General features: G+C 49.9%; 1 protein-coding gene across 1 annotated transcript in view; it reads right to left on the bottom strand.

Moving 5' to 3' along the window:
• Window positions 1-7391: 7391 nt before the first annotated feature.
• LOC119955934 (dentin sialophosphoprotein-like) overlaps window positions 7392-26536 on the bottom strand; it is an 83975-nt gene continuing 64830 nt past the window's right edge. Inside the window, exons 4-5 of the mRNA XM_038782593.1 lie at window positions 21276-23074; window positions 7392-7540 (exon numbers count right to left, since the gene is read on the bottom strand). Coding sequence (XP_038638521.1) covers window positions 7392-7540; window positions 21276-23074 — 1948 coding nt within the window. The remainder of the gene's footprint in view (window positions 7541-21275; window positions 23075-26536) is intronic.

Consider the following 26536-nt stretch of genomic DNA (forward strand, 5'->3'; position numbering starts at 1 on the left):
TTCGGCCCATCGAGTCTGCACCGGCTCTTGGAAAGAGCACCCTACCCAAGGTCAACACCTCCACCCTATCCCCATAACCCAGTAACCCCACCCAACTCTCAGGGTAATTTTGGACACTTAAGAGCAATTTATCATGGCCAATCCACCTAACCTGCACATCTTGGACTGTGGGAGGAAATTTTGTTCCCTTTTTGTACAGGGCCTATTTCACTTGGTTAAACTTGGTTCTACACTTTGCCAGGTCTGCCCCAATGTCTTGGTACACCTGTATTCTGTGTCCTTCCCAACTACTCACCTTTGTCTGCCGTGCCCAACGCAGGATCCTTTCCCGATCCTGGTACCTCTGTAGTTTGCCGATTATCGGCCTTGTCTGTTCCTTGCCGATCTCCGGGAGGCTGTCCCTCCCGACTAAGATGCCCAGCAACTGGGCTACATGGTCTGTCAGATCCCTGCCCTCGATTCCCCTCTGGCAGGCCCACAATTTGGATGTTTTGCCACCGAGACTGGTTTTACTGATCCTTGACTTTCCCCTGCAGGCTCCCCTGGGTCACCACCAACCTTTTTATTTCAGCTTCCAGAGCAACAATCCTGTCACTCTGGTCCATCGGCACCTTTTCAAGCTCCTAGATTATCTTCCCCTGAGCTTCCACTTCTTCCCCGTTCCATCGATTGCCATCTACATGGCGACCCCACAGATGTCCTGGCACACTCACTGCAAAGGAATTGCTCAGGAGCTCCCGATGGGCAATTTTCCTGATCCCCAGGACCGGCCAAAAGAGTCTCCAAATCTGAGTTAGAGTCGGAGACTTCGGACATTTCCGTGGTACTTACCTGGGTAATTACCCAGGAAATGTTAGACAAAAAAAAAGCCCCAATCACTCACACTGAATTCTCCAACATCCCTCTTGACCACCCAACTACTCTCCTGACCAGAGTTGACTTACCTGGCCCACATACCCACCTGACCACCCTGCCTATTCACTAACCATTCATTCATCACCGTTAATTAACATTAACACTTGACATTTAACATTAGTGTCATAAAAAGGGGATCTGACCTCTGCACTGATTGTCTTTCCTGCTCTCTGTGAGGATTCCTGCATTGAGTTCCTCTGCATCAGAAAGGAGAGCAATTTTAGCCTTTTTAAACATATCCAGTTAGTCGCTGGTTTTCTGTCTGATGAACAGCAGAATCAGGAGATTTGGAACAATTACCTCAAGTTCTGAAAAATCTCCGTTCTCAGGAATACACCCAGGCAGTGATTGGTAGCTTGTACCATGGACGCATCTCCCATTCATGCACACAAACCAGGGGAAGGTTTATGGAGCTATGTGAAGAGGCGGTGGAATAGGGGTATTGCCACCGGACTAATAATCCAGAGACCCGGAGCAATGCTCTGGGATCCCAGGTTCGAATCCCACCGCTGCGGATGGTAACATATGGTTTCAATACAAATCTGGAATTAAAAGCAACTGTTGAGTCTGCAGTTCCACGGACAGTGACAACTCTTCGGTAACCTGACCGACTGCCTTGTTTCCTGGTGGGAGAGCTCGGGCAGTGGCTGTTCCCGAGAGTGCGAATATCGCCTCCAGAACACAGGGTGTCCACAATGCTGCATTTTCCGCCGGGGAAATCATTGGGTTTAACTTAACCTCTCCGAAACACTAACACTAAAAGCTTCAATAAACAGGCTGCAGGCAAAGTGTGTGAGAGGTTATTGTTACATTTTCTGAAAGGTAGATGAGGTTTATTCACCGCGTTCATGCAAGTGACAGATTAAGGATTCAAACATAAAATCATCAAGCTGAGTGGCCTCTTGAAAATCAAGGAAATAAATTAAAGGCAACATCTGCCAAACAGCAAAGTAACTATGGAAACACAGTTAGGGTAGAATAAGTATCAGCCTGTGTTATCCTGCAGACAAACATTTTATCAACTGTTGCAACGGATGTCAGAAACGTGTTTAGAACCATAGAATCCCTACAGTTCAGAAGGAGGCCATTTGGCCCATTGAATCTGCACTGACCCACTGAAAGAGCTCCCTACCTAGGCTCAGTCTGCTGTCCTATTCTCGCAACCCCACCTAACCGGCACATCTTTGGACTGTGGGAGGAAACCGGAGCACCCGGAGGAAACCCAAGCAGACACAACGGGAAGGTGTAAACTCCACACAGACAGTCATCCGAGGACGAAATTGAAGCCGGGTCCCTGGTGCTGTGAGGCAGCAGTGCTAACCACTGTGCCACTGTGCCGTGTTTGTTTGACATTGTTTCACGCTGTAATGTATTATTATTTTCCTCAGAGTATGTTGATTCAAAAGCAAGCTCCACTGCAGAATGAGAAGTAAGAGCAGAAGTAGGCCATTCGGCCCATCGAGTCTGCTCCGCCATTCAATGAGATCATGACTGACCTGATGTGATAATCTCCATATTCCCGCCTTATCTCCATAACCCTCGATTCCCTGACTGATTAAAAATCTGTCTTTCTCAGGCCTAAAATTTGGCAGCGCCAGCCCACCCTCTCCCCGACTCCGCTCAAGCATTACCTTCCTTACCCGCGGGGTCTTGCCCGCCCAAACAAAGCCAGTGATCACTTTGTTGAACTGTTGAAAAAAGGACAGCGGAATAAAGTTGGGGAGATACTGAAACACGAACAGGAATCTCGGGAGGACCGTCATCTTCACCGTCTGCACCTTCCCAGCTTGTGACAACGGAAGCGCATCCCACCTCCGAAAATCGTCTTTCATTTGGTCTATTTAGCCGGGCCTGATTTAATTTGTGCAGCCAGTCCCATTCCCGCACCACTTGAATGCTTAGGTACCTAAAGCTTGTCCCTACTAATCTAAACGGCAGCTCCCCCAATCGCCTCTCCTGCCCCCTCGCCTGGACCACAAACATCTCACTTTTCCCCATATTTAGCTTGTACCCTGAAAACCGGCCAATTTCCCCCAGAATCCTCATGATTTCTTCTATCCCCTCTATTAGGTCCAATACATACAGAAGCAGGTTGACTGCATGAAGCAAGACTCTGTGCTCCACCGCCCCCCTCCCCCTCTCCCCCCCTCCCTCTCCCCCTCTTCCCCCCTCTCCCCCTCTCCCCCTCTCCCCCTCCCCTCCTCCCCTCCCCCTCCCCCTCTTCCTCCCCCCTCCCCCCCCCCTCCCCCCCACCCCCCTCGCCCGGACCAAACATACCTTTATGGTCAAAATAATTTCCTCAGCCTGTTAATTATTTTTGTGTAAAGTTGGAATGAGATGCCATCTCACACTCACTATCTGGGATTGTGTATCCAACAAAACGTTGGGGATAGCTGCAGGAAGTTTGGATATTGTTTTTAAGCAGGTAACCAATTTTCATTTATTTAAGTCTGCATTCTTTCTGCTGATTTAAAAAAAAATTTAGAGTACGCAATTATTTTTTCCAATTAAAGGGCAATTTAGTGTGGCCAATCCTGCATATCTTTGGGTTGTGGGGGTGAAACCCACACAGACACGGGGAAAATGTGCAAACCCCTCACGGACAGTGACCCAGGGCTAGGATTCAAACCCAGGTCTTAAGCTTTCTGCTAATTTTTTCCTTGCCAGTATATCCATTTGTGTATATAATTTTACCCATGATAAAATTTCGGCCAGAAACAGGTGGTTTTAAATCATCTATATTTATATGTGTGGACATTAGACATTCAGTAAGTTTAATTTTGTGTCTCTGTATCTGAAAGGTTTAATGACCCCAGTTTGGTTTAGATACATGCATAGTAATGAGAGTTTACGACACGCAAGCAAGCTTAAAGGAAATCTAGGCTGTTGTTTAGCAACCAGGGGCCACCCTAGGATAGAAATAACTTTCTAATTAGTTGTCAGCTCGAATCAGAAGAAACTAGACAGGACACGGGAGCTACAGACTTCTTTTGGCAGACTTCACAAAAGAATGAAAAGAGTTCTAAAAACCATGGTGTTGAGACAAGGCGAATGCGTCAGGAAGGCAGTTAAGTTAAATGAACAAAGAACTAGAAGTTGAACAAGGTCCGGTTCAGGAGAATTCAAATAAAGAGCAGAGAAAGTGCTCTGAATTAATGAGATAGCTGCAACACCCAGATTTACGGTCAACTCGGGGAGAAGCCAGACATCTGGGGTCAATCAAAAGTTTGGTGACAGCCTGTGAAGCAGTAATATTCTGTTGCCGTGGCTCGGTACCTGAGAGATTGTGTGGAAGCTGAAACGCATACGGCAATCCAAGGTAGATGAACACCGAAAGGAGAGATTGAAATCCTGGAAGTGGATCATTGGTGAAGGCATCTGAGAGAGAGCGTTGTTTGGGGAAGATTCAAAAGCATGTTCTTTGAGAATGGAGTTTGGAAACATTCATATGGACATCAGCATTCCAGTGAGATCAATTCGCTCAAAGCATCTGAGGGGATTTGGTGTGAAATCCACAGAAGTTGTTTTGGGTGGCGTCTGTCACTTGGTTTCAGAGCGTGGTGTATATGATCACATTTTGCCTGTTGGTTTACATGGACTGTGTATTTATTGAGAACATTATAGTGTAAGATATATTTTGTAACTTGGGTTATCCTTATAAATCTGGGTACACCTGTAAAGATATAGGTGGGGTGAAGGAGCATTTTATTATAGTCAATCATTTCTTGATCAATAAAGGTTCTATTTTGTTACAGGTTAACACCAGCTGGGATTGTAACAGTTCGAACTGCAGTCTTAGCCCTAACAGAATAATCTATATTGTAATGTTTCCCTGCATTCTGAACAAAGATCAAAGAAAAGGACAGCACAGGAACAGGCCCTTCGGCCCTCCAAGCCTGTGTCGACCATGCTGCCCGTCTAAACTAAAATTTTCTACACTTCCAGGGTCTGTATCCCTCTGTTCCCATCCTATTCATGTATTTGTCAAGATGCCCCTTAAACGTCACTATCGTCCCTGCTTCCACCACCACCTCCGGCCGTGAGTTCCAGGCACCCACTACCATCTGTGTAAAAAACTTGCCTCGCACATCTCCTCTAAACCTTGTCCCTCGCACCTTAAACCTATGCCCCCTAGTAATTGACCCCTCTACCCTGGGAAAAAGTCTTTGACTATCCACTCTGTCTATGCCCCTCATAATTTTGTAGACCTCTATCAGGTCGCCCCTCAACCTTCTTCGTTCCAGTGAGAACAAACCAAGTTTATTCAACCGCTCTTCATAGCTAATGCCCTCCATACCAGGCATCCTCCTGGTAAATCTCTTCTGCACCCTCTCTAAAGCCTCCACATCCTTCTGGTAATGTGGCAACCAGAGTTGAACACTATACTCCAAGTGTGGCCTAACTAAGGTTCTTTCCAGCTGCAACATGACTTGCCAATTTTTATACTCAATGCCCCGGCCAATGAAGGTAAGCATGCCGTATGCCTTCTTGACAACCTTCTCCACTTGCGTTGCCTCTTTCCGTGACCTGTGGACCTGTACACCAAGATCTCTCTGACTGTCAATACTCTTGAGGGCTCAACCATTCACTGTATATTCCCTACCTGTATTGGATCTTCCAAAATGCATTACCTCACATTTGTCCGGATTAAACTCCATCTGCCATCTCTCCGTCCAAGTCTCCAAACGATCTAAATCCTGCTGTATTCTCTGACAGTCCTCATCGCTATCCGCAATTCCACCAACCTTTGTGTCGTCCACGAACTTACTAATCAGACTAGTTACATTTTCCTCCAAATCATTTATATATACTACGAACAGCAAAGGTCCCAGCACTGATCCCTGCGGAACACCACTAGTCACAGCTCTCCAATCAGAAAAGCACCCTTCCATTGATACTCTCTGCCTTCTATGACCTAGCCAGTTCTGTATCCACCTTGCCAGCTAACCCCTGATCCCGTGTGACTTCACCAGTCTGCCATGAGGGACCTTGTCAAATGCCTTACTGAGTCCATATGGACAACATCCACTGCCCTCCCTGCATCAATCATCTTGTGACCGCCTCGAAAAACTCTATCAAGTTAGTGAGACACGACCTCCCCATCACAAAACCGTGCTGCCTCTCGCTAATACAACACCTTACTTCCAAATGGGAGTAGATCCTGTCTCGAAGAATTCTCTCCAGTAATTTCCCTACCACTGACGTAAGGCTCACTGGCCTGTAGTTACCTGGATTATCCTTGCTACCCTTCTTAAACAAAGGAACAGCATTGGCTATTCTCCAGTCCTCTGGGACATCACCTGACGACAGTGAGGATCCAAAGATTTCTGTCAAGGCCTCAGCAATTTCCTCTCCTGCCTCCTTCAGTATTCTGGGGTAGATCCCATCAGGCCCTGGGGACTTATCCACCTTAATATTTTTCAAGACGCCCAACACCTCGTCTTTTTGGATCTCAATGTGACCCAGGCTATCTACACACCCTTCGCCAGACTCAACATCCACCAATTCCTTCTCTTTTGTGAATACTGATGTAAAGTATTCGTTTAGTACCTCGTCCATTTCCTCTGGCTCCACACGCAGATTCTCTCCCCTGTCCTTTAGTGGGTCAACCCTTTCTCTGGCTACCCTCTTGCTTTTTATTTTCGTATAAAAAGCTTTGGGACTTTCCTTAACCCTATTTGCCAATGACTTTTCGTGACCCCTTTTGGCCCTCCTGACTCCTTGCTGAAGCGACGTGAGAACACGGCAGGCATCGCATGCATCGCTCAGTGAAAACTTTATCAGAATGCTTGTGCTCTTCCTGCCCGCCCCAGGAATATCTCCCACGCTCTCGCCACGTGACATCTTTTGTAGCCGCATCATCGCGTTCTCACGTGACCAGTTATGAATGAAGAAAATTTGTCCGTAAAAACATAGACCGTTCAAATCTTGCCCAATAGTAAGAACTTCCTGTCGCAGTGATATCCTGCCTGCTATAACTTCTATAGTTCCATTTCTTTTTCAAAATAGGTTAGACATTATATATTTAAAAGCATTCCTCGCCATTGCCCATGTCTATCATGCAGAAAGACAGCAATCCTATTTGAGAAGAGATCAGGCATGAATTAACTGAATGTTAGGACAGGCTCGAGGCACTGAATGACCTTCTCTTGTTCCGTTAATTCCAAGTGAGTGGATTCAATGTTTCGGATTTTATTTGGCATTTGTTTTCTGCCTAGATTTTCCAACTGTGCTGCTTGCTGGGGGATTGATTGAATAGGTTTATAGGTACAGACTGTGTAGTTGATTGTTGGGAAGTATGTTGGTTGTTTGTTTGCTGTAACCTATTTTGATGCATGTTTGTGATAAAATATATTTTGAAAAAGAATAGTTTGATAGGTTCAAGCTCTAGGAGCCAAATCAAAGCTCAAGGACAGGTTTCCCCGTGGAGACACTGGAACAAGTGAACCAAACCACGTGGATTCATTCAATGGCAGCTATAGTCCAGTGGTTAAAGCCAGCCCTTGCTCCTTCAATATTTCATAGCTCGGTATATCTTTTCCTGAATCTTTAATCAACATTTCTTGCCGGCTGATTGATCCAGTTCCATTAGTAATCTCTAATTCATCCTTGTCACGGTCCATTCCTTCAGGTGCAGTGAAGATATCCCATGTGACGGAGCCAAACCTTCCTCTCTACTCGAAATCGACCTATTTCTACGGTTGTCCTTGTCTTAGATTAAGGACAGGGTGACATTTTCAGCCGGAACCGGGGCTCTGGCCGAATGAGCCACTCCCCTCAATTCCGGGAGCTGTTGGTTGAGCTCGACCTGCTGTTCTGCTCCTATCCTGTGGGGGCTGCCTATTCATCAGGGAAAGCTGGCCCCGGTTAGCAGTGTCCCAATTTCAGGGAAATGGAATTTAGTTCAAAATTGCTGGAGGGCTCAGGCACCACTGAAACAGTTGCACATAAAGATGCAAGATTGATGAGACGCAGATTCCCTTTTCTAAATAGATCTCTTTATCCTTGGATGCCTTTTCTATGGTTATGAAGGTGAAAAATGCTGTAGAATTGCAGCATTTTTTTCACTTCTGGCATTCTATTTCAGCACGAAGCAATTATGAGTTTGATTCAGCTTGAACACTGCTCTGATAAGCAACTCTCAGGGCAGGTATAGCGCAGATCAGATACAGAGTAAATTTCTCTCCACATTGCCCAAACACTCCCGAGTAAAGAGCAGGTCCAGAAATATTTCTCTCAGCACTCTTTCATTAGCATTGCTAGGTCAGCTACAAAACAGACCAGAAACAGGGGTACACATTGGACTGCAATCGGTACATTTTCAGATTTCAATGAGCTAATGTTCGCAATCCAAAGAAGGACTGAAATCCACCTGACCCCATGTTAAGTCAGGCAATCTATTTAGCTGTCAATGTTGGCTGCCTTAACGCGGCTTTGGGCATCTTGTGTGCAGTGACATATGGGCTGGCTCGGGTTAAGTTAACCTGGACTGAATCATTAATCAGCAGTAGAAGCAGATATGGGCAATTGGCCCATCAGGCCTGCTAGGACAATCAATACGATCGGCGCTGATCAGGCCACATGAGGGTGGGACTGGAATCGGAAGCGTGAGGAGTAGAATTGTGAAAAGGTGGGTGTGGCTAGAGATTAGAGAGCTGGGAGGATGTTGTGACAGCCTGGGCAAGTGCGTGGTCAATTCCATCGCCACATGCCCCAGAGTCGCAACACAAGTGAATTAACCAATAATTCTTACAAAAGTACTCAAAGTCTTTTGGCCCTTGGCTGCCCAATAATTACAGTCACCCGGTTTGTGAGTTTAAACACCATTACTATTTATTTATAACCATAACTATATTTATATATGCAGCAGATACAGTTGGTTAACTATTAACTGATTCTTAACTCGGACTTTAACTTGCAACCCCCACCCTCTACCCACTCACACAAGACAGACAAACACAGAGGTATGGAAAGGGGTTAAAAAACGTAAGGGAAAGGAAAAGGAACCTTTGCCTCAGATTATGCTTTTTAGTATACTTTTCTTTACAGTAAACATGCAGATTAAAGTCTTTGGTTTGCAGCCTGTAGTGGTCTTCTCTGGAGATCTATTCATTCAGGTTCTCTGTTGTTTAGATATGCCTTTTCGGGCAGCACGGTGGCCTAGTGGTTAGCACAACCGCCTCACGGCGCTGAGGTCCCAGGTTCGATCCCGGCTCTGGGTCACTGACCGTGTGGAGTTTGCACATTCTCCCCGTGTCTGCGTGGGTTTCGCCCCCACAACCCAAAAATGTGCAGAGTAGGTGTATTGGCCACGCTAAATTGCCCCTTAATTGGAAAAAATAATTGGGTAATCTAAATTTATTAAAAAAACAAAAAAAAAAGATATGCCTTTTCAGCGCGAATTCAGCTGTTGGAGTGGGCGGAGCTACAGAGTCGAGCGGTGAGTATTTAAACTAGCTGCTTCCCGGATTAGAGTCTTTTCAGCTGGAATTCAGCTGTTGGAGTGGGCGGAGCTGCTTCGCTGCTTAAATAGTGGCCACAGGGTCTTTGGGGATAAATTTGAAGAGCGACATCACAGCAAAGCAGTGACCTGATTGGTTGGTTAGGAAAGTGCTCCAATTAGCAGTAGCTGGGAGAAATTTAACTCGTCGTGTGTTGGTAAATATTGTGATTCGTAAGTAAAATTTTTATTCCTTTCACTTATTCATTATTTGATATTATATTTGTAATCAGTTAAGGTAAAATGTATAAATGGCAAGAGATCCCAGACCCATGTTATGCTCCTCGTGCTCAATGTGGGAGTTCAGGGACACAGCCGATGCCTCTGACTCCTTCATGTGGTGGACGTGTGTCCAGCTGCAGCTCCTGTTAGACCACATGATGGCTCTGGAGCTGCGGATGGACTCACTTTGGAGCATCCGCGATGCTGAGGAGGTCGTGGATAGCACGTTCAGTGAGTTGGTCACACCGCAGATTAGGATTAGTGAGGGAGACAGGGAATGGGTGACCAAAAGGCAGAGTAAGAGCAGGGAGGCAGTGCAGGTGTCCCCTGTGGTCATCTCCCTCCAAAACAGGTATACCGTTTTGGATACTTTTGGGGGAGATGACTCACCAGGGGAAGGCAGTAGTAGCCAGGCTCATGGCACCGTGGCTGGCTCTGTTGCACAGAAGGGTGGGAAAAATACTGGCAGGGCTATAGTCATAGGGGATTCAATTGTAAGAGGAGTAGACAGGCGTTTCTGTGGTCAAAAACGAGACTCCCGCATGGTATGTTGCCTCCCGGGTGCACGGGTCAGGGATGTCTTAGATCGGCTGCAGGACATAGTGAAGGGGGAGGGTGAACAGCCAGTTGTCGTGTTGCATATAGGCACCAAAGATATAGATAAAAAAACAGGATGAGGTCCTATAATCAGAATTTAGGGAGTTAGGAGATAAGTTAAAAAGTAGCACCTCAAAGGTAGTAATCTCAGGATTGCTACCAGTGCCACGAGACAGTCAGAGTAGAAATTCAAGAATAGTCAGAATGAATGAAATAAAATGAATGAAAATCGCTTATTGTCACGAGTAGGCTTCAATGAAGTTACTGTGAAAAGCCCCTAGTCGCCACGTTCCGGCACCTGTCTGAGGGGGCTGGTACGGGAATCGAACCGTGCTGCTGACCTATGGCTTGAGAGATGGTGCAGGAGGGAGGGGTTCAGATTTTTGGGACCATGGAACCGGTTCTGGGGGCAGTAGGACCATTACAAATCGAATGGTCTACACCTGGGCAGGACTGGAACCAATGTTCTAGGGGGTGCTTTTGCTAACACTATTGGGTAGGTTTTAAACTAATGTGGTGGGGGATGGGAACTAGATTAGGAAGTTAGAGGTCAGTAAAGAGGCAGCAATTAAAGCCAGTAAGGTACTAGATAATAAACTCATTGTGACTAAGGGGAAGAGTAGACGGGGAAGAGATGATGAACGCAAAGGGACAGGTGGTCTGAGGTGCATTTGTTTCAATGTGAGAAATGTAGCAGGTAAAGCAGATGAATTTAGGGCTTGGATTAGTACCTGGGAATATGATGTTATTGGTATAACTGAGACTTGGTTGAGGGAAGGGCAAGATTGGCAACTGAATATCCCAGGGTATAGATGCTTCAGGAGGGATAGAGAAGCAGGTAAAAGGGGTGGAGGAGTTGCATTACTGGTCAGAGATGATATCACAGCTGTGATTAAGGAGGGCACTATGGAGGATTCGAGCACTGAGGCAATATGGGTAGAGCTAAGAAATAAGAAGGGTGCAGTAACATTGTTGGGACTTTACTACAGGCCTCCCAAAAGCGAGCGTGAAGTAAAGGTACAAATATGTAGACCGATTATAGAAAAGTGTAGGAGCAATAGAGTGGTCGTGATGCGAGATTTTAACTTCCTCAACATTGAATGGGACTCATGTAGTGTTGGAGGCGTAGATGGAGCAGAATTTGTAAAGAGCATCCAGGAGAGTTTTTTAGAGCAGTATGTAAATGATCAACTCGTGAGGGGGCCATACTGGACCTGGTATTGGGGAATGATCCTGGCCAGGTGGTTGAAGTTTCAGTCGGTTATTACTTTGGGAATAGCGATCACAATTTTATAAGTTTTAGAATACTCATGGACAAAGACGAGAGTGGTCCTAAAGGAAAAGTGCTAAATTGGGGAAAGGCCAAGTATAACAAAACTCGACGGGAGCTAGGGAATGTGGATTGGGAGCAGCCGTTTAAAGGTAAATCCACATTTGAAATGTGGGAGTCTTTTAAGGAAGGGTTGATTAGAGTGCAGGACAGACATGTCCCTGTAAAAATGAGGGATAGAAATGGCAAGATTAGGGAACCATGGATGGGTGGAATTGTGAAACCAGCTAAAATAAAAAAGGAAGCATTCATAAGATCGAGGCAACTTATCGGGGCAGCACGGTAGCATGGTGGTTAGCATAAATGCTTCACAGCTCCAGGGTCCCAGGTTCGATTCCCGGCTGGGTCACTGTCTGTGCGGAGTCTGCACGTCCTCCCCGTGTGTGCGTGGGTTTCCTCCGAGTGCTCCGGTTTCCTCCCACAGTCCAAAGATGTGCGGGTTAGGTGGATTGGCCATGCTAAATTGCCCGTAGTGTCCTAAAATGTAAGGTTAAGGGGGGGTTGTTGGGTTACGGGTATGGGGTGGATGCGTGGGTTTGAGTAGGGTGATCATTGCTCGGCACAACATCGAGGGCCGAAGGGCCTGTTCTGTGCTGTACTGTTCTGTGTGTTCTGTGTAAAACTGATGAAGCTTTGGAGGAATATCGGGAAAGTAGGACAAATCTCAAACGCGCAATAAAGAGGGCAAAAAGAGGTCATGAAATATCTTTGGCAAACAGGGTTAAGGAAAATCCCAAAGCCTTTTATTCGTATATAAAGGGCAAGAGGGTAACTAGAGAAAGGATTGGCCCACTCAAAGACAAAAGAGGGAATTTATGCGTGGAGTCAGAGGAAATGGGTGAGATTCTTAATGAGTACTTTGCATCAGTATTCACCAAGGAGAGGGACATGACGGGTGTTGAGGTTAGGGACGGATGTTTAAATAATCTCGGTCAAGTTATCATACGGAAGGGGGAAGTTTTGGGTATGCTGAAAGGTATGAAGGTCAACAAGTCCCCAGGACCGGATGGGATCTATCCCAGGTTACTGAGGGAAGCGAGGGACAAAATAGCTGGGGCCTGAGCAGATATCTTTGCAGCATCCTTGAGCACAGGTGAGGTCCTGGAGGACTGGAGAATTGCTAATGTTGTCCCTTTGTTTAGGAAGAGTAGCAGCGATAATCCGGGGAATTATAGACCTGTGAGCTTAACGTCAGTGGTCGGCAATCTGTTGGAGAAGATACTGAGGGATAGGATCTATTTACATTTGGAAGAAAATAGACTTATCAGTGATAGGCAGCATGGTTTGGTGCAGGGAAGGTCATGTCTTACAAACCTAATAGAATTTTTTGAGGAAGTGACAAAGTTAATTAATGAGGGAATGGCTGAAGATGTCATATACATGGACTTCAGTAAGGCGTTTGATAAAGTTTCCCATGGCAGGTTGATGGAAAAAGTGAAGTCGCATGGGGTTCAGGGTGTATTAGCTAGATGGATAAAGAACTGGCTGGGCAACAGGAGACAAAGTAGTGGTGGAACGGAGTGTCTCAAAATGGAGAAAGGTGACTAGTGGTGTTCCACAAGGATCCGTGCTCGGACCACTGTTTTTTTAAAAATAAATTTAGATTACCCAATTATTTTTTCCAATTAAGGGGCAATTTAGCATGGCTAATCCACCTACTCTGCACATTTTTGGGTTGTGGGGACGAAACCCACGCAGACACGGGGAGAATATGCAAACTCCACACGGACAGTGACCCAGAGCCGGGATCGAACCTGGGACCTCAGCGCCGTGAGGCGGTTGTGCTAACCACTAGGCCACCGTGCTGCCCTGCTCGGACCACTGTTGTTTGTGATGTACATAAATGATCTGGACGAAGGTATAGGTGGACTGATTAGCAAGTTTGCAGATGATACTAAGATTGGTGGAGTTGCAGATAGCGAGGGGGACTGTCAGAAAATACAGCAAAATATAGATAGATTGGAGAGTTGGTCAGAGAAATGGCAGATGGAGTTCAATCCAGGCAAATGAGAGGTGATGCATTTTGGAAGATCCAATTCAAGAGCGGACTATACAGTCAATGGAAGAGTCCTGGGGACAATTGATGTACAGAGAGATCTGGGAGTTCAGGTCCATTGTACCCTGAAGGTGGCAACGCAGGTTGATAGAGTGGTCAAGAAGGCATACATCATGCTTGCCTTCATCGGACGGGGTATTGAGTACAAGGGTTGGCAGGTCATGGTGCAGTTGTATAGGACTTTGGTTAGGCCACAGTTCTGGTCGCCACATTACCAGAAGGATGTGGATGCTTTTGAGAGGGTGCAGAGGAGGTTCACCAGGATGTTGCCTGGTATGGAGGGTGCTAGCTATAAAGAAAGGTGGAGTAGATTCGGATTGTTTTCGTTGGAAAGATGGAGGTTGAGGGGGGACCTGATTGAGGTCTACAAATTTATGAGAGGTATGGACAGGGTGGATAGCAACAAGCTGTTTCCATGAGTGGGGGTGTCAATTACAAGGGGTCATAATTTCAAGGTGAGAGGGGAAAGTTTAAGGGAGATGTGCATGGAAAGTTTTTTACGCAGAGGGTGGTGGGTGCCTGGAACGCTTTGCCAGCGGAGGTGGTAGAGGCAGGCACAATAGCAATTTAAGATGCATCTAGACAGATATATGAATGGGCGGGGAACAGAGGGAAGTAGATCCTTGAAAAATAGGTGGCAGGTTTAGATAAAGGATCTGGATCGGCGCAGGCTGAGAGGGCCGAAGGGCCTGTTTCTGTGCTGTAATTTTCTTTGTTCTTTCTTTGTTCTATGCAGTACTCACAACATACTTGGAGAGGCACTTTACTTCTCTTTAAATCTTGCTTTCATGTTGGTGGTGGGTATTCAGGCGTCTGTAGCTTCAGGAATACAGCCCCCCACTGGCTTGCTGGAGAAAGAGATGGTGCTCACTGCAGCGTTCTGCAGAAAATCATCTGGGCCTTTCCTCCGTGCTGCCAGAAACAAAACTGCAACCTTTGGTCTCTGAAAAGCATATCAATGGAATAAGATCCAATCACCACCAGTTACTGAGCAGAGCACAGCCTTCTTTTGGGCCAATTTATTGGTCACCGGCCAATCAATCAAACCGAGTACCAAACCCATCACTCGTGCTAGTGCCAAAATGTCTGCCTCTCTAGTTTAAACTAGCAAGGGATTGCTCCTTAAACTTCTGGATTCTTCTATTTAATTTAAGGACACAGGCTGCTTTCCTTAAAAAGACATGTCCATTAATGATCTATGGATCATAATAGAAGAAAGGTAAAATAACGGGAATAAACCAGAAGGACCCTGAAAGGGTGAGTAGATTTGTAAGAATGGGTAGATTTGTGAGTGTGGGGGTGGATAGCGTTGCAAGAGTGGGGGTGGGTATAGTTGGGAGAGTGGGGGTGGATAAGCTTTGAGAGTCGGGGGGGGTGGGTATAGTTGTGAGAGTGGGGGGTGGGTATAGTTGTGAGAGTGGGGGGTGGGTATAGTTGTGGGGGTGGGTATAGTTGGGACAGTGGGGGCGTGGGTAGAGTTGTGAGACTGGAGGGGTGGGTATAGTTGGGACAGTGGGGGGATGGGTAGAGTTGTGAGAGTGGGTGGTGGGTATAGTTGTGAGAGTGAGAGGGTGGGTATAGTTGGGAGGGTGGGTGGTGGGTATAGTTGTGAGAGTGGGGGGTGGGTATAGTTGTGAGAGTGGGGGTGGGTAGAGTTGTGAGAGTGGGGGTGGGTATAGTTGTCGGGGTGGGTATAGTTGGGACAGTGGGGGCGTGGGTAGAGTTGTGAGACTGGAGGGGTGGGTATAGTTGGGACAGTGGGGGGATGGGTAGAGTTGTGAGAGTGGGTGGTGGGTATAGTTGTGAGAGTGAGAGGGTGGGTATAGTTGGGAGGGTGGGTGGTGGGTATAGTTGTGAGCGTGTGGGGGGTGGGTGTAGTTGGGAGAGTGGGTGGTGGGTATAGTTGGGAGAGTGGGTGGTGGGTATAGTTAGGAGAGTGGGGGTGGGTATAGTTGTGAGAGTGGGGGGTGGGTATTGTTGTGAGAGTGGGGGGTGGGTATAGTTGTGAGAGTGGGGGTGGGTAGAGTTGTGAGAGTGGGGGTGGGTATAGTTGTGAGAGTGGGGGGTGGGTATAGTTGTGAGAGTGGGGGTGGGTATAGTTGGTAGAGTGGGTGGTGGGTATAGTTTTGAGAGTGTGGGGGTGGGTATAGTTGTGAGAGTGGGGGTGGGTATAGTTGGTAGAGTGGGTGGTGGGTATAGTTGTGAGAGTGGGGTGGGTACAGTTGTGAGAGTCAGGGTGGGTATAGTTAGGAGAGTGGGGGTGGGTATAGTTGGGAGAGTGCGGGGTGGGTAGAGTTGTGAGAGTGGGGGGAGGGTATAGTTGTGAGAGTGGGGGTGAGTATTGTTGTGAGAGTGGGGGGGGGTGGGTATAGGTGTGAGAGTGGGGGTGGGTAGTGTTGTGAGATGGGGGGGATGGGTATAGTTGTGAGAGTGGGGGTGGGTATTGTTGTGAGAGTGGGGGGGTGGGTATAGGTGTGAGAGTGGGGGTGGGTAGTGTTGTGAGATTGGGGGGGATGGGTATAGTTGTGAGAGTGGGGGTGGGTATTGTTGTGAGAGTGGGGGGTGGGTATATTTGTGAGAGTGGGGGTGGGTATAGTTGTGAGAGTGGGGGTGGGTAGAGTTGTGAGAGTGGGGGTGGGTAGAGTTGTGAGAGTGGGGGGTGGGTATAGTTGCAAGAGTGGGGGGGGGTGGGTAGAGTTGTGAGAATGGGGGTGGTGGGTTTGGTTGTGAGAGCGGGGGGATATAGTTGCGAGAGGGGGGTGGGTAGAGTTGTGAGAGTGGGGGGGGTAGAGATGTGAGAGTGGGGGGGGCTAGAGTTGTGACAGTGGAGAGGTGGATAGCGTTATGAGAGTGGGGGGTCAGAGTTGTGAGAATGTGGGGTGGGTAGAGTTGTGAGAGTGGGGGGCTGGGTATAGTTGTGAGAGTGGGGGCTGGGTATAGTTGGGAATGGGACTGGGTATAGTTGTGAGAGTGGGGGCTGGGTATAATTGTGAGAGTAGGGGGGTGGGTATAGTTATGAGAGTGGGGGGTGGGTATAATTGTGAGAGTGGGGGGGTGGGTATAATTGTGAGAGTGGGGGGGTAGAGTGGGGGGTTGGTATAGTTGTGAGAGTTGGGGTGGATATATTTGTGAGAGTGGGGGGTGGGTATAGTTGTGAGAGTGGGGGGTTGGGTATAGTTGTGAGAGTGGGGGTGGGTATAGTTGGGAGAGTGGGGGGGATGGGTATGGTTGGGAGAGTGGGGGGTGGGTATAGTTGGGAGAGTGGGTGATGGGTATAGTTGTGAGAGTGGGGGGGTGGGTAGAGTTGTGAGAGTGGGGGGTGGGTAGAGTTGTGAGAGTGGGGGGTGGGTATAGTTGTGAGAGTGGGGGGTGGGTATAGTTGTGAGAGTGGGGGTTGGGTATAGTTGTGAGTGGGGGGTGGGTATAGTTGTGAGAGTGGGGGGTGGGTATAGTTGTGAGAGTGGGGGGTGGGTATAGTTGTGAGAGTGGGGGGTGGGTATAGTTGTGAGAGTGGGGGGGTGGGTATAGTTGTGAGAGTGGGGGGTGGGTATAGTTGTGAGAGTGGGGGGTGGGTATAGTTGTGAGAGTGGGGGGTGGGTATAGTTGGGAGAGTGGGTGATGGGTATAGTTGTGAGAGTGGGGAGTTGGTATAGTTCGGAGAGTGGAGTGGGTATAGTTGGAAGAGTGGGGGGGGTATAGTTGTGAGAGTGGGGGGTGGGTATAGTTGTGAGATTGGGGGGATGGGTATAGTTGTGAGAGTGGGGGGTGGGTATGGTTGGGAGAGTGGGGGTGGGTATAGTTGGGAGAGTGGGGGGGGGGGGTGGGTATGGTTGGTAGAGTGGGGGTGGGTATAGTTGTGAGAGTGGGGGGTGGGTATAGTTGTGAGAGTGGGGGGGTGGGTATAGTTGTGAGAGTAGGGGTGGGTATAGTTGGGAGAGTGGGGGCTGGGTATAGTTGGGAGAGTGGGTGTTGGGTATAGTTGTGAGAGTGGGGGGGGTGGGTATAGTTGTGAGAGTGAGGAGTGGGTGTAGTTGGGAGAGTGGGGGGTGGGTATAGTTGGGAGAGTGGGTGTTGGGTATAGTTGTGAGAGTGAGGGGTGGGTGTAGTTGGGAGAGTGGGGGGTGGGGGTGGGTATAGCTGTGAGAATGGGGGGGGGTGTTGTGTTGTGAGAGTGGGGGTAGGTTGGGTATAGGAGAGTGGGGGGTGGGTATAGTTGTGAGAGTGGGGGGTGGGTGTAGTTGGGAGAGTGGAGAGGTGGGTATAATTGTGAGAGTGGGGGGTGGGTATAGTTGAGAGAGTGGGGGGTGGGTGTAGTTGGGAGAGTGGAGGTGGGTATTGTTGTGAGAGTGGGGGGTGGGTATATTTGTGAGAGTGGGGGTGGGTATAGTTGTGAGAGTGGGGGTGGGTAGAGTTGTGAGAGTGGGGGGTGGGTATAGTTGCAAGAGTGGGGGTGGTGGGTAGAGTTGTGAGAATGGGGGTGGTGGGTTTGGTTGTGAGAGCGGGGGGATATAGTTGCGAGAGGGGGGTGGGTAGAGTTGTGAGAGTGGGGGGGTAGAGATGTGAGAGTGGGGGGGCTAGAGTTGTGACAGTGGAGAGGTGGATAGCGTTATGAGAGTGGGGGGTCAGAGTTGTGAGAATGTGGGGTGGGTAGAGTTGTGAGAGTGGGGGGCTGGGTATAGTTGTGAGAGTGGGGGCTGGGTATAGTTGGGAATGGGACTGGGTATAGTTATGAGAGTGGGGGCTGGGTATAATTGTGAGAGTAGGGGGGTGGGTATAGTTATGAGAGTGGGGGGTGGGTATAATTGTGAGAGTGGGGGGGGTGGGTATAATTGTGAGAGTGGGGGGGTAGAGTGGGGGGTTGGTATAGTTGTGAGAGTTGGGGTGGATATATTTGTGAGAGTGGGGGGTGGGTATAGTTGTGAGAGTGGGGGGTTGGGTATAGTTGTGAGAGTGTGGGTGGGTATAGTTGGGAGAGTGGGGGGGATGGGTATGGTTGGGAGAGTGGGGGGTGGGTATAGTTGGGAGAGTGGGTGATGGGTATAGTTGTGAGAGTGGGGGGTGGGTAGAGTTGTGAGAGTGGGGGGTGGGTAGAGTTGTGAGAGTGGGGGGTGGGTATAGTTGTGAGAGTGGGGGGTGGGTATAGTTGTGAGAGTGGGGGTTGGGTATAGTTGTGAGAGTGGGGGGGTGGGTATAGTTGTGAGAGTGGGGGGTGGGTATAGTTGTGAGAGTGGGGGGTGGGTATAGTTGTGAGAGTGGGGGGTGGGTATAGTTGTGAGAGTGGGGGGTGGGTATAGTTGTGAGAGTGGGGGGTGGGTATAGTTGTGAGAGTGGGGGGTGGGTATAGTTGTGAGAGTGGGGGGTGGGTATAGTTGGGAGAGTGGGTGATGGGTATAGTTGTGAGAGTGGGGAGTTGGTATAGTTCGGAGAGTGGAGTGGGTATAGTTGGAAGAGTGGGGGGGGTATAGTTGTGAGAGTGGGGGGTGGGTATAGTTGTGAGATTGGGGGGGATGGGTATAGTTGTGAGAGTGGGGGGTGGGTATGGTTGGGAGAGTGGGGGTGGGTATAGTTGGGAGAGTGGGGGGGGGGTGGGTATGGTTGGGAGAGTGGGGGTGGGTATAGTTGTGAGAGTGGGGGGTGGGTATAGTTGTGAGAGTGGGGGGTGGGTATAGTTGTGAGAGTGGGGGGGTGGGTATAGTTGTGAGAGTGGGGGTGGGTATAGTTGGGAGAGTGGGGGCTGGGTATAGTTGGGAGAGTGGGTGTTGGGTATAGTTGTGAGAGTGGGGGGGGTGGGTATAGTTGTGAGAGTGAGGAGTGGGTGTAGTTGGGAGAGTGGGGGGTGGGTATAGTTGGGAGAGTGGGTGTTGGGTATAGTTGTGAGAGTGAGGGGTGGGTGTAGTTGGGAGAGTGGGGGGTGGGGGTGGGTATAGCTGTGAGAATGGGGGGGGTGTTGTGTTGTGAGAGTGGGGGTAGGTTGGGTATAGGAGAGTGGGGGGTGGGTATAGTTGTGAGAGTGGGGGGTGGGTGTAGTTGGGAGAGTGGAGAGGTGGGTATAATTGTGAGAGTGGGGGGTGGGTATAGTTGAGAGAGTGGGGGTGGGTGTAGTTGGGAGAGTGGAGGGGTGGGTATAGTTGTAATAGTGGGGGTTAGGTATAGTTGGGAGATGGGGATGGGTATAATAGTGGGGGTGGGTATAGTTGGGAGAGTGGGGTGGGTATAGTTGGGAGAGTGGGTGGGTATAGTTGGGAGAGTGTGGGGTGTGTATAGTTGTGAGAATGGGGGGTGGGTATAATTGTAGGGGTGGGTAGAGTTGGGAGAGTGGGGGGGCGGGTAGGGTCGGAGAGTAGGCGGTGGGTATAGTTGTTAGAGTGGGAGGTGGAGAGAGTTTTAACAGTGTGGATGGGTAAAGCTGTGAGGGAAGGACTACATTGATTTGTGAGGTCAGGGAAAATTTGATTTGTTTTATTGTCACGTGTACTGAGGTACAATGAAAAGTATTATTCAGGATGCAGCTCAATCAGATGGTTCCATACATGAAAAAACATAGAATATTTTTTCATAGAATTTACAGTGCAGAAGGAGGCCTTTCGGCCCATCGAGGCTGCACCGGCTCTTGGAAAGAGCACCCTACCCAAGGTCAACACCGCCACCCTATCCCCATAACCCAGTAACCCCACCCAACACGAAGGGTGATTTTGGACACTAAGGGCAATTTATCATGGCTAATCCACCTAATCTGCACATTTTTGGACTGTGGGAGGAAACCGGAGCACCCGGATGAAACCCACGCACACACGGGGAGGATGTGCAGACTCCGCACAGACAGTGACCCAAGCCGGAATCGAACCTGGGACCCTGGAGCTGTGAAGCAGTTGTGCTATCCACAAGGCTACCGTGCTGCCGTGTGCATAGACACAGACATCGGGTGAGGCACACGGAATGTGGTTCTACACAATAGAGAAGATGAGCGGAGAGATCAGTTCAGTCCATAATAGGGTCATTCAGGGGTGTGGTAACAGCAGGGAAGAAGTTGTTTTTGAATCTGTTAGTGCGTGTTCTCAGAATTTTGTATCACCTGCCCAATGGAAGAGGTTGGAAGAAAGAATAACCCGGGTGGGAGGGGTCTTTGATTATGCTGCCCGCTTCCCCAATGCAGCGGGAAGTGTAGATGGAGTCAATGGATGGGAGGCGGGTTTATGTGATGGACAGAGCGGTGTTCACGATTCTCTGTAGTTTCTTACGGTCTTGGGCTGAGCAGATGCCATACCAGGCTGTGATGCAGCCAGATAGGATGCATTCGGTGGTGAATCTGTAAAAATTGTTAAAATTCAATGTGGTCAAGCCGAATTTCCTTTGTTTCCTGATACCCAAAAAAGACCTGACTGAGTGCAGGTCCTACAGGCCCATCTCCTCCTCCGTAGATGCAAAGATCCTGGCAATGACCCTGGCAAGGAGGTTGGAGAACTGCGTGCAGAGGTAGCTGCAGAGTACACCGCAATCATAACTACCTCATCAAGGCACTGAAACAACTGTGTTCAGACCAGGGATCACCTCCCATTGACAGCATACGGACAAACACCACCAGCTCTAAATATGTCCGCTGCACAGAGGCACGAGACAGGGATACCCGCTATCCCCACTATCGCCGCTGTCCCCACCATCCCCGCTATCGCCGCTGTCCCCGCTGTCCCCGCTGTCCCCACTATCGCCGCTGTCCCCACTATCGCCGCTGTCCCCACTATCGCCGCTGTCCCCACTATCGCCGCTGTCCCCGCTGTCCCCGCTGTCCCCACTATCGCCGCTGTCCCCGCTGTCCCCGCTGTCATCGCTATCGCCGCTGTCCCCGCTATCCCCGCTGTCCCCGCTGTCCCCGCTGTCCCCACTATCGCCGCTGTCCCCGCTGTCCCCGCTGTCCCCACTATCGCCGCTGTCCCCGCTGTCCCCGCTGTCCCCGCTATTGCCGCTGTCCCCGCTGTCCCCGCTGTCCCCGCTGTCCCCGCTGTCCCCACCATCCCCGCTGTCCCCGCTATCGCCGCTGTCCCCACTATCGCTGCTGTCCCCGCTGTCCCCACTATCGCCGCTGTCCCCACCATCCCCGCTATTGCCACTATCGCCGCTGTCCCCACTATCGCCGCTGTCCCCGCTATTGCCGCTATCGCCGCTGTCCCCGCTGTCCCCACTATCGCCGCTGTCCCCGCTATCACCGCTATCGCCGCTGTCCCCGCTGTCCCCGCTATCGCCGCTGTCCCCGCTGTCCCCACTATCGCCGCTATCGCCGCTGTCCCCGCTGTCCCCACTATCGCCGCTGTCCCCACCATCCCCGCTATCGCCGCTGTCCCCGCTGTCCCCGCTATCCCCACTATCGCCGCTCTCCCCGCTGTCCCCACTATCGCCGCTGTCCCCGCTGTCCCCGCTATCGCCGCTGTCCCCGCTGTCCCCGCTATCGCCGCTGTCCCCGCTGTCCCCGCTGTCCCCACTATCGCCGCTGTCCCCACTATCCCCGCTGTCCCCGCTGTCCCCACTATCGCCGCTGTCCCCGCTATCCCCGCTGTCCCTGCTGTCCCCACTATCGCCGCTGTCCCCGCTGTCCCCGCTGTCCCCACTATCGCCGCTGTCCCCACTATCCCCGCTGTCCCCGCTGTCCCCACTATCGCCGCTGTCCCCGCTGTCCCCACTATCGCCGCTGTCCCCACTATCGCCGCTGTCCCCGCTATCCCCGCTGTCCCTGCTGTCCCCACTATCGCCGCTGTCCCCACTATCGCCGCTGTCCCCACTATCGCCGCTGTCCCCACTATCGCCGCTGTCCCCGCTGTCCCCGCTGTCCCCACTATCCCCGCTGTCCCCGCTGTCCCCACTATCCCCGCTGTCCCCGCTGTCCCCGCTGTCCCCGCTGTCCCCACTATCCCCGCTGTCCCCGCTGTCCCCGCTGTCCCCACTATCCCCGCTGTCCCCACTATCGCCGCTGTCCCCGCTGTCCCCACCATCCCCGCTATCGCCGCTGTCCCCACCATCCCCGCTATCGCCGCTGTCCCCGCTGTCCCCACTATCGCCGCTGTCCCCACCATCCCCGCTATCGCCGCTGTCCCCGCTGTCCCCGCTATCCCCACTATCGCCGCTGTCCCCGCTGTCCCCGCCATCGCCGCTATCCCCACTATCGCCGCTGTCCCCACCATCCCCGCTATCGCCGCTGTCCCCGCTGTCCCCGCTATCCCCACTATCGCCGCTGTCCCCGCCATTGTCGCTATCCCCACTATCGCCGCTGTCCCCACTGTCCCCGCTATCGCTGCTGTCCCCGCCATCGCCGCTGTCCCCGCTATCGCCGCTGTCCCCGCTGTCCCCACTATCGCCGCTATCCCCGCTATCGCCGCTGTCCCCGCTATCGCCGCTGTCCCCGCTATTGCCGCTGTCCCCGCTATCGCCGCTGTCCCCGTCATCCCCGCTGAACCCGCTATGCCCTCTGCCTCAGCAATCAAACCACTGGTGATTGCCCTCAGAACGGGGTGGAGAGGTGGACAAAGAGCGTAGAGTCTCACTCTGACTTGCTTCTCGACATCTCGAGTCCCCAGACCAGCATGGAGGAAAAGGAGAGAGGGAGAGGGCATGGGGGATGGGGGAGCAGCCAAGGCATGTAAAGAAAGCGAGAGGGACAAGGGACAAAGCCGCAGGGGATTGGTCCGAGGGCAGGCTGAAGCCCAAACTGTAATTAAACACCTGTAAATATATGCTCTGGTCATCCTGGGGATTGTACCAGATGTAGGCCAACTGAAGGGGGGGCCACAGCCAGGGCTGGAGGGACGTCAATTGCCTTTAAATATGTGGGCTGCCTTCTGTTTGTTTCTTTCTTTGCGCGGTTTTGAATTATGTAACTTCTAAATTGTGAAATATAAGATGTGAAAACACGATAAAAACACTTTAGAAAAAAAAAGCATCGGCCGTACACGCATCATAAAGATTTGAAACAGAATCCCACCAGAATCTCCTCTTCCCGGTCAGTACTGCCACTTCAGAGGAGGTGGAACTCACGCGCCCAATTACTCAATGGGGGGATGGGGGAGGGCACAATCCACAATAGTGAGACCCCTTGGCATAGGCAATGAATTCATCATTAGAATACGGTATAAAAGTGGTCCAGGGTGACAAAGGCTGGAGGAAAACACATCTGGGCCATGAACCGTGCGATGAATCCCAATCCACAGGAGACCAGTGCTCACTTTAGCTACTTCTTTCCTTTTTACACATTTATTTTCTGTCTGATTTTATTTTTCTTGTTACTTTTCTCTCATGCTCCAGTTTCTCCCTTGTTTTAGTCATCCTTCACTAGTTAGCACAGCGGCAGGGGCCCGGTTCAATTCCGGCCTTGGGTGACTGTTTGGAGTTTGCACATTCTCCCCGTGTCTGTGTGGGTTTTCTCCGGGCGCTCCGGTTTCCTCCCACCGTCCAAAGATGTCTAGGTTAGGTTGAGGGCAGCGGAGTGGGTCTGGCTAGAGTGCTCTTACATTGCGTCTGTACCATGATGCTATGGCCAACTTCCTCATCCTCTCATGGAAGAGAGCATCTTCGTTCTGTGCGCATTCAGGATCCTGACCTTCCCGTTGCTTGCCATTTTAACAAAAGACCCTGCTCCCAGGCCCACATGTCTGTTCTTGGCCTGCTGCAATGTTCCAGTGAAGCGCAACGCAAACTGGAGGAACAGCATCTCATCTTTCGGTTAGGCACGCTACAGCCTTCCGGCCTGACCATCGAATTCAACAACTTCAGATGATCAGCCCCACCTCGACCCAATTGTTTTCATTTCATTTTAACTGTCTTTTACCATTTCTTTCTTTCTTAATATACATTTAATTCCCCCCCCCAATCTTATCCACCTTTCCTGCACCTTTTTCCTCTTTGCTTCCCGCTTCCCCTCCCCCCACACCTACAGTCTATTCTCTGATGTTAGTTTCTCTGCTGTTTGACCTTTCACATCTGTTGTCCTCTCTTGGGACTGCCATTAACACTCTTTCCCCTTGGTATCTGTGGCCACTAGCACCCGATATCCCTGGGTTTCCGTGGCTATGACTCATCTTTCATTCTCACTCCACCGTATAAATATTTCCAACTTTCTCTGTCTGTTAGCTTTGACAACGAGTCATCGGACTTGAAACGTTAGCTCTTTTCTCTCCCGACAGATGCTGCCAGACTTGCTGAGATTTTCCAGCATTCGTTCCTCATCCTCGCTTCAGTTCCTGCTCTCATCCACACAAGGTGCGAGAGCGTCAAACCTGTTGGATAATTAGAAGATCTGAGACTCCTCTATTGCTATCTTATGAATTCCCATACTTGCCTCACTGGTGTTTACAACCTCCTGGACCTTACCACAGACCAAATCTGAAGTATTGTGCCTTAGGGGTGTCATTGCCTCCTGAAGCATCCTTTCTGATGCAAGGCAGTGTCCGAAGTTCAGCTGCCAGCTCATCAAATCTGAGCCAAAGCTCCTCAAGGTGCAGTCAAGTTACAGTAGATAAGGTTGCTGCGCATCACGCTGCTGTCCACCAGTTCCCACATGCTACAGCTGCAACACATTACCTGCTCTGTTTATCACGTTGTTTAACTGATTAAGTTAAAGTTTAGAATATCACTTAATAATTATCCACAGATATATTTAGGAATTTACCGAGTTAAACTATAAACTTAATATCATACTTACGTCGCCTCTGTACCAGTTTACATTTTTTGCCCCGGTTTAGAGGGGGAGAGAGGGGGAAATATAACTTAAAACTCACCAGTTATCTATCTCTCAGGTCTCATTGTCTCTGGCTCCCTCTCTTGGCCCACTCATTCACTGCACCAAATTCCCTCACTTGCCAAATTCCTTTGTGTGAGTTACTTTTTGCGTCTCCTAAACAGTCTAAGTGTTTAGAACATTGGAAAAATACAGCACAGAACAGGCCCTTCGGCCCACGATGTTGTGCCGAACCTTTGTCCTAGATTAATCATAGATTATCATAGAATTTACAGTGCAGAAGGAGGCCATTCGGCCCATCGAGTCTGCACCGGCTCTTGGAAAGAGCACCCTACCCAAGGTCAACACCTCCACCCTATCCCCATAACCCAGTAACCCCACCCAACACTAAGGGCAATATTTCGACACTAAGGGCAATTTATCATGGCCAATCCACCTAACCTGCACATCGGAAATCGGAGCACCCGGAGGAAACCCACGCACACACGTGGAGGACGTGCAGACTCCGCACAGGCAGTGACCCAAGCCGGAATCAAACCTGGGACCCTGGAGCTGTGAAGCAATTGTGCTATCCACAATGCTACAGTGCTGCCCTTGAGAACAAATTAATCTACACTCCATTATTCTACCGTAATCCATGTACCTATCCAATAGCCGCTTGAAGGTCCCTAATGTTTCCGACTCAACTACTTCCACAGGCAGTGCATTCCATGCCCCCACTACTCTCTGGGTAAAGAACCTACCTCTGACATCCCTCTATATCTTCCACCATTCACTTTAAATTTATGTCCCCTTGTAATGGTTTGTTCCACCCGGGGAAAAAGTCTCTGACTGTCTACTCTATCTATTCCCCTGATCATCTTATAAACCTCTATCAAGCCACCCCTCATCCTTCTCCGTTCTAATGAGAAAAGGCCTAGCACCCTCAACCTTTCCTCGTAAGACCTACTCTCCATTCCAGGCAACATCCTGGTAAATCTCCTTTGCACCTTTTCCAAAACTTCCACATCCTTCCTAAAATGAGGTGACCAGAAATGCACACAGTACTCCAAATTTGGCCTTACCAAGGTTTTGTACAGCTGCATCATCACCTCATGGCTCTTAAATTCAATCCCTCTGCTAATAAACGCTAGCACACCATAGGTCTTCTTCACAGCTCTATCCACTTGAGTGGCAACTTTCAAAGATCTATGAACA

This window comes from Scyliorhinus canicula, chromosome 21, assembly GCF_902713615.1.
Source record: "Scyliorhinus canicula chromosome 21, sScyCan1.1, whole genome shotgun sequence".
Classification (NCBI taxonomy): Eukaryota; Metazoa; Chordata; class Chondrichthyes; order Carcharhiniformes; family Scyliorhinidae; genus Scyliorhinus; species Scyliorhinus canicula.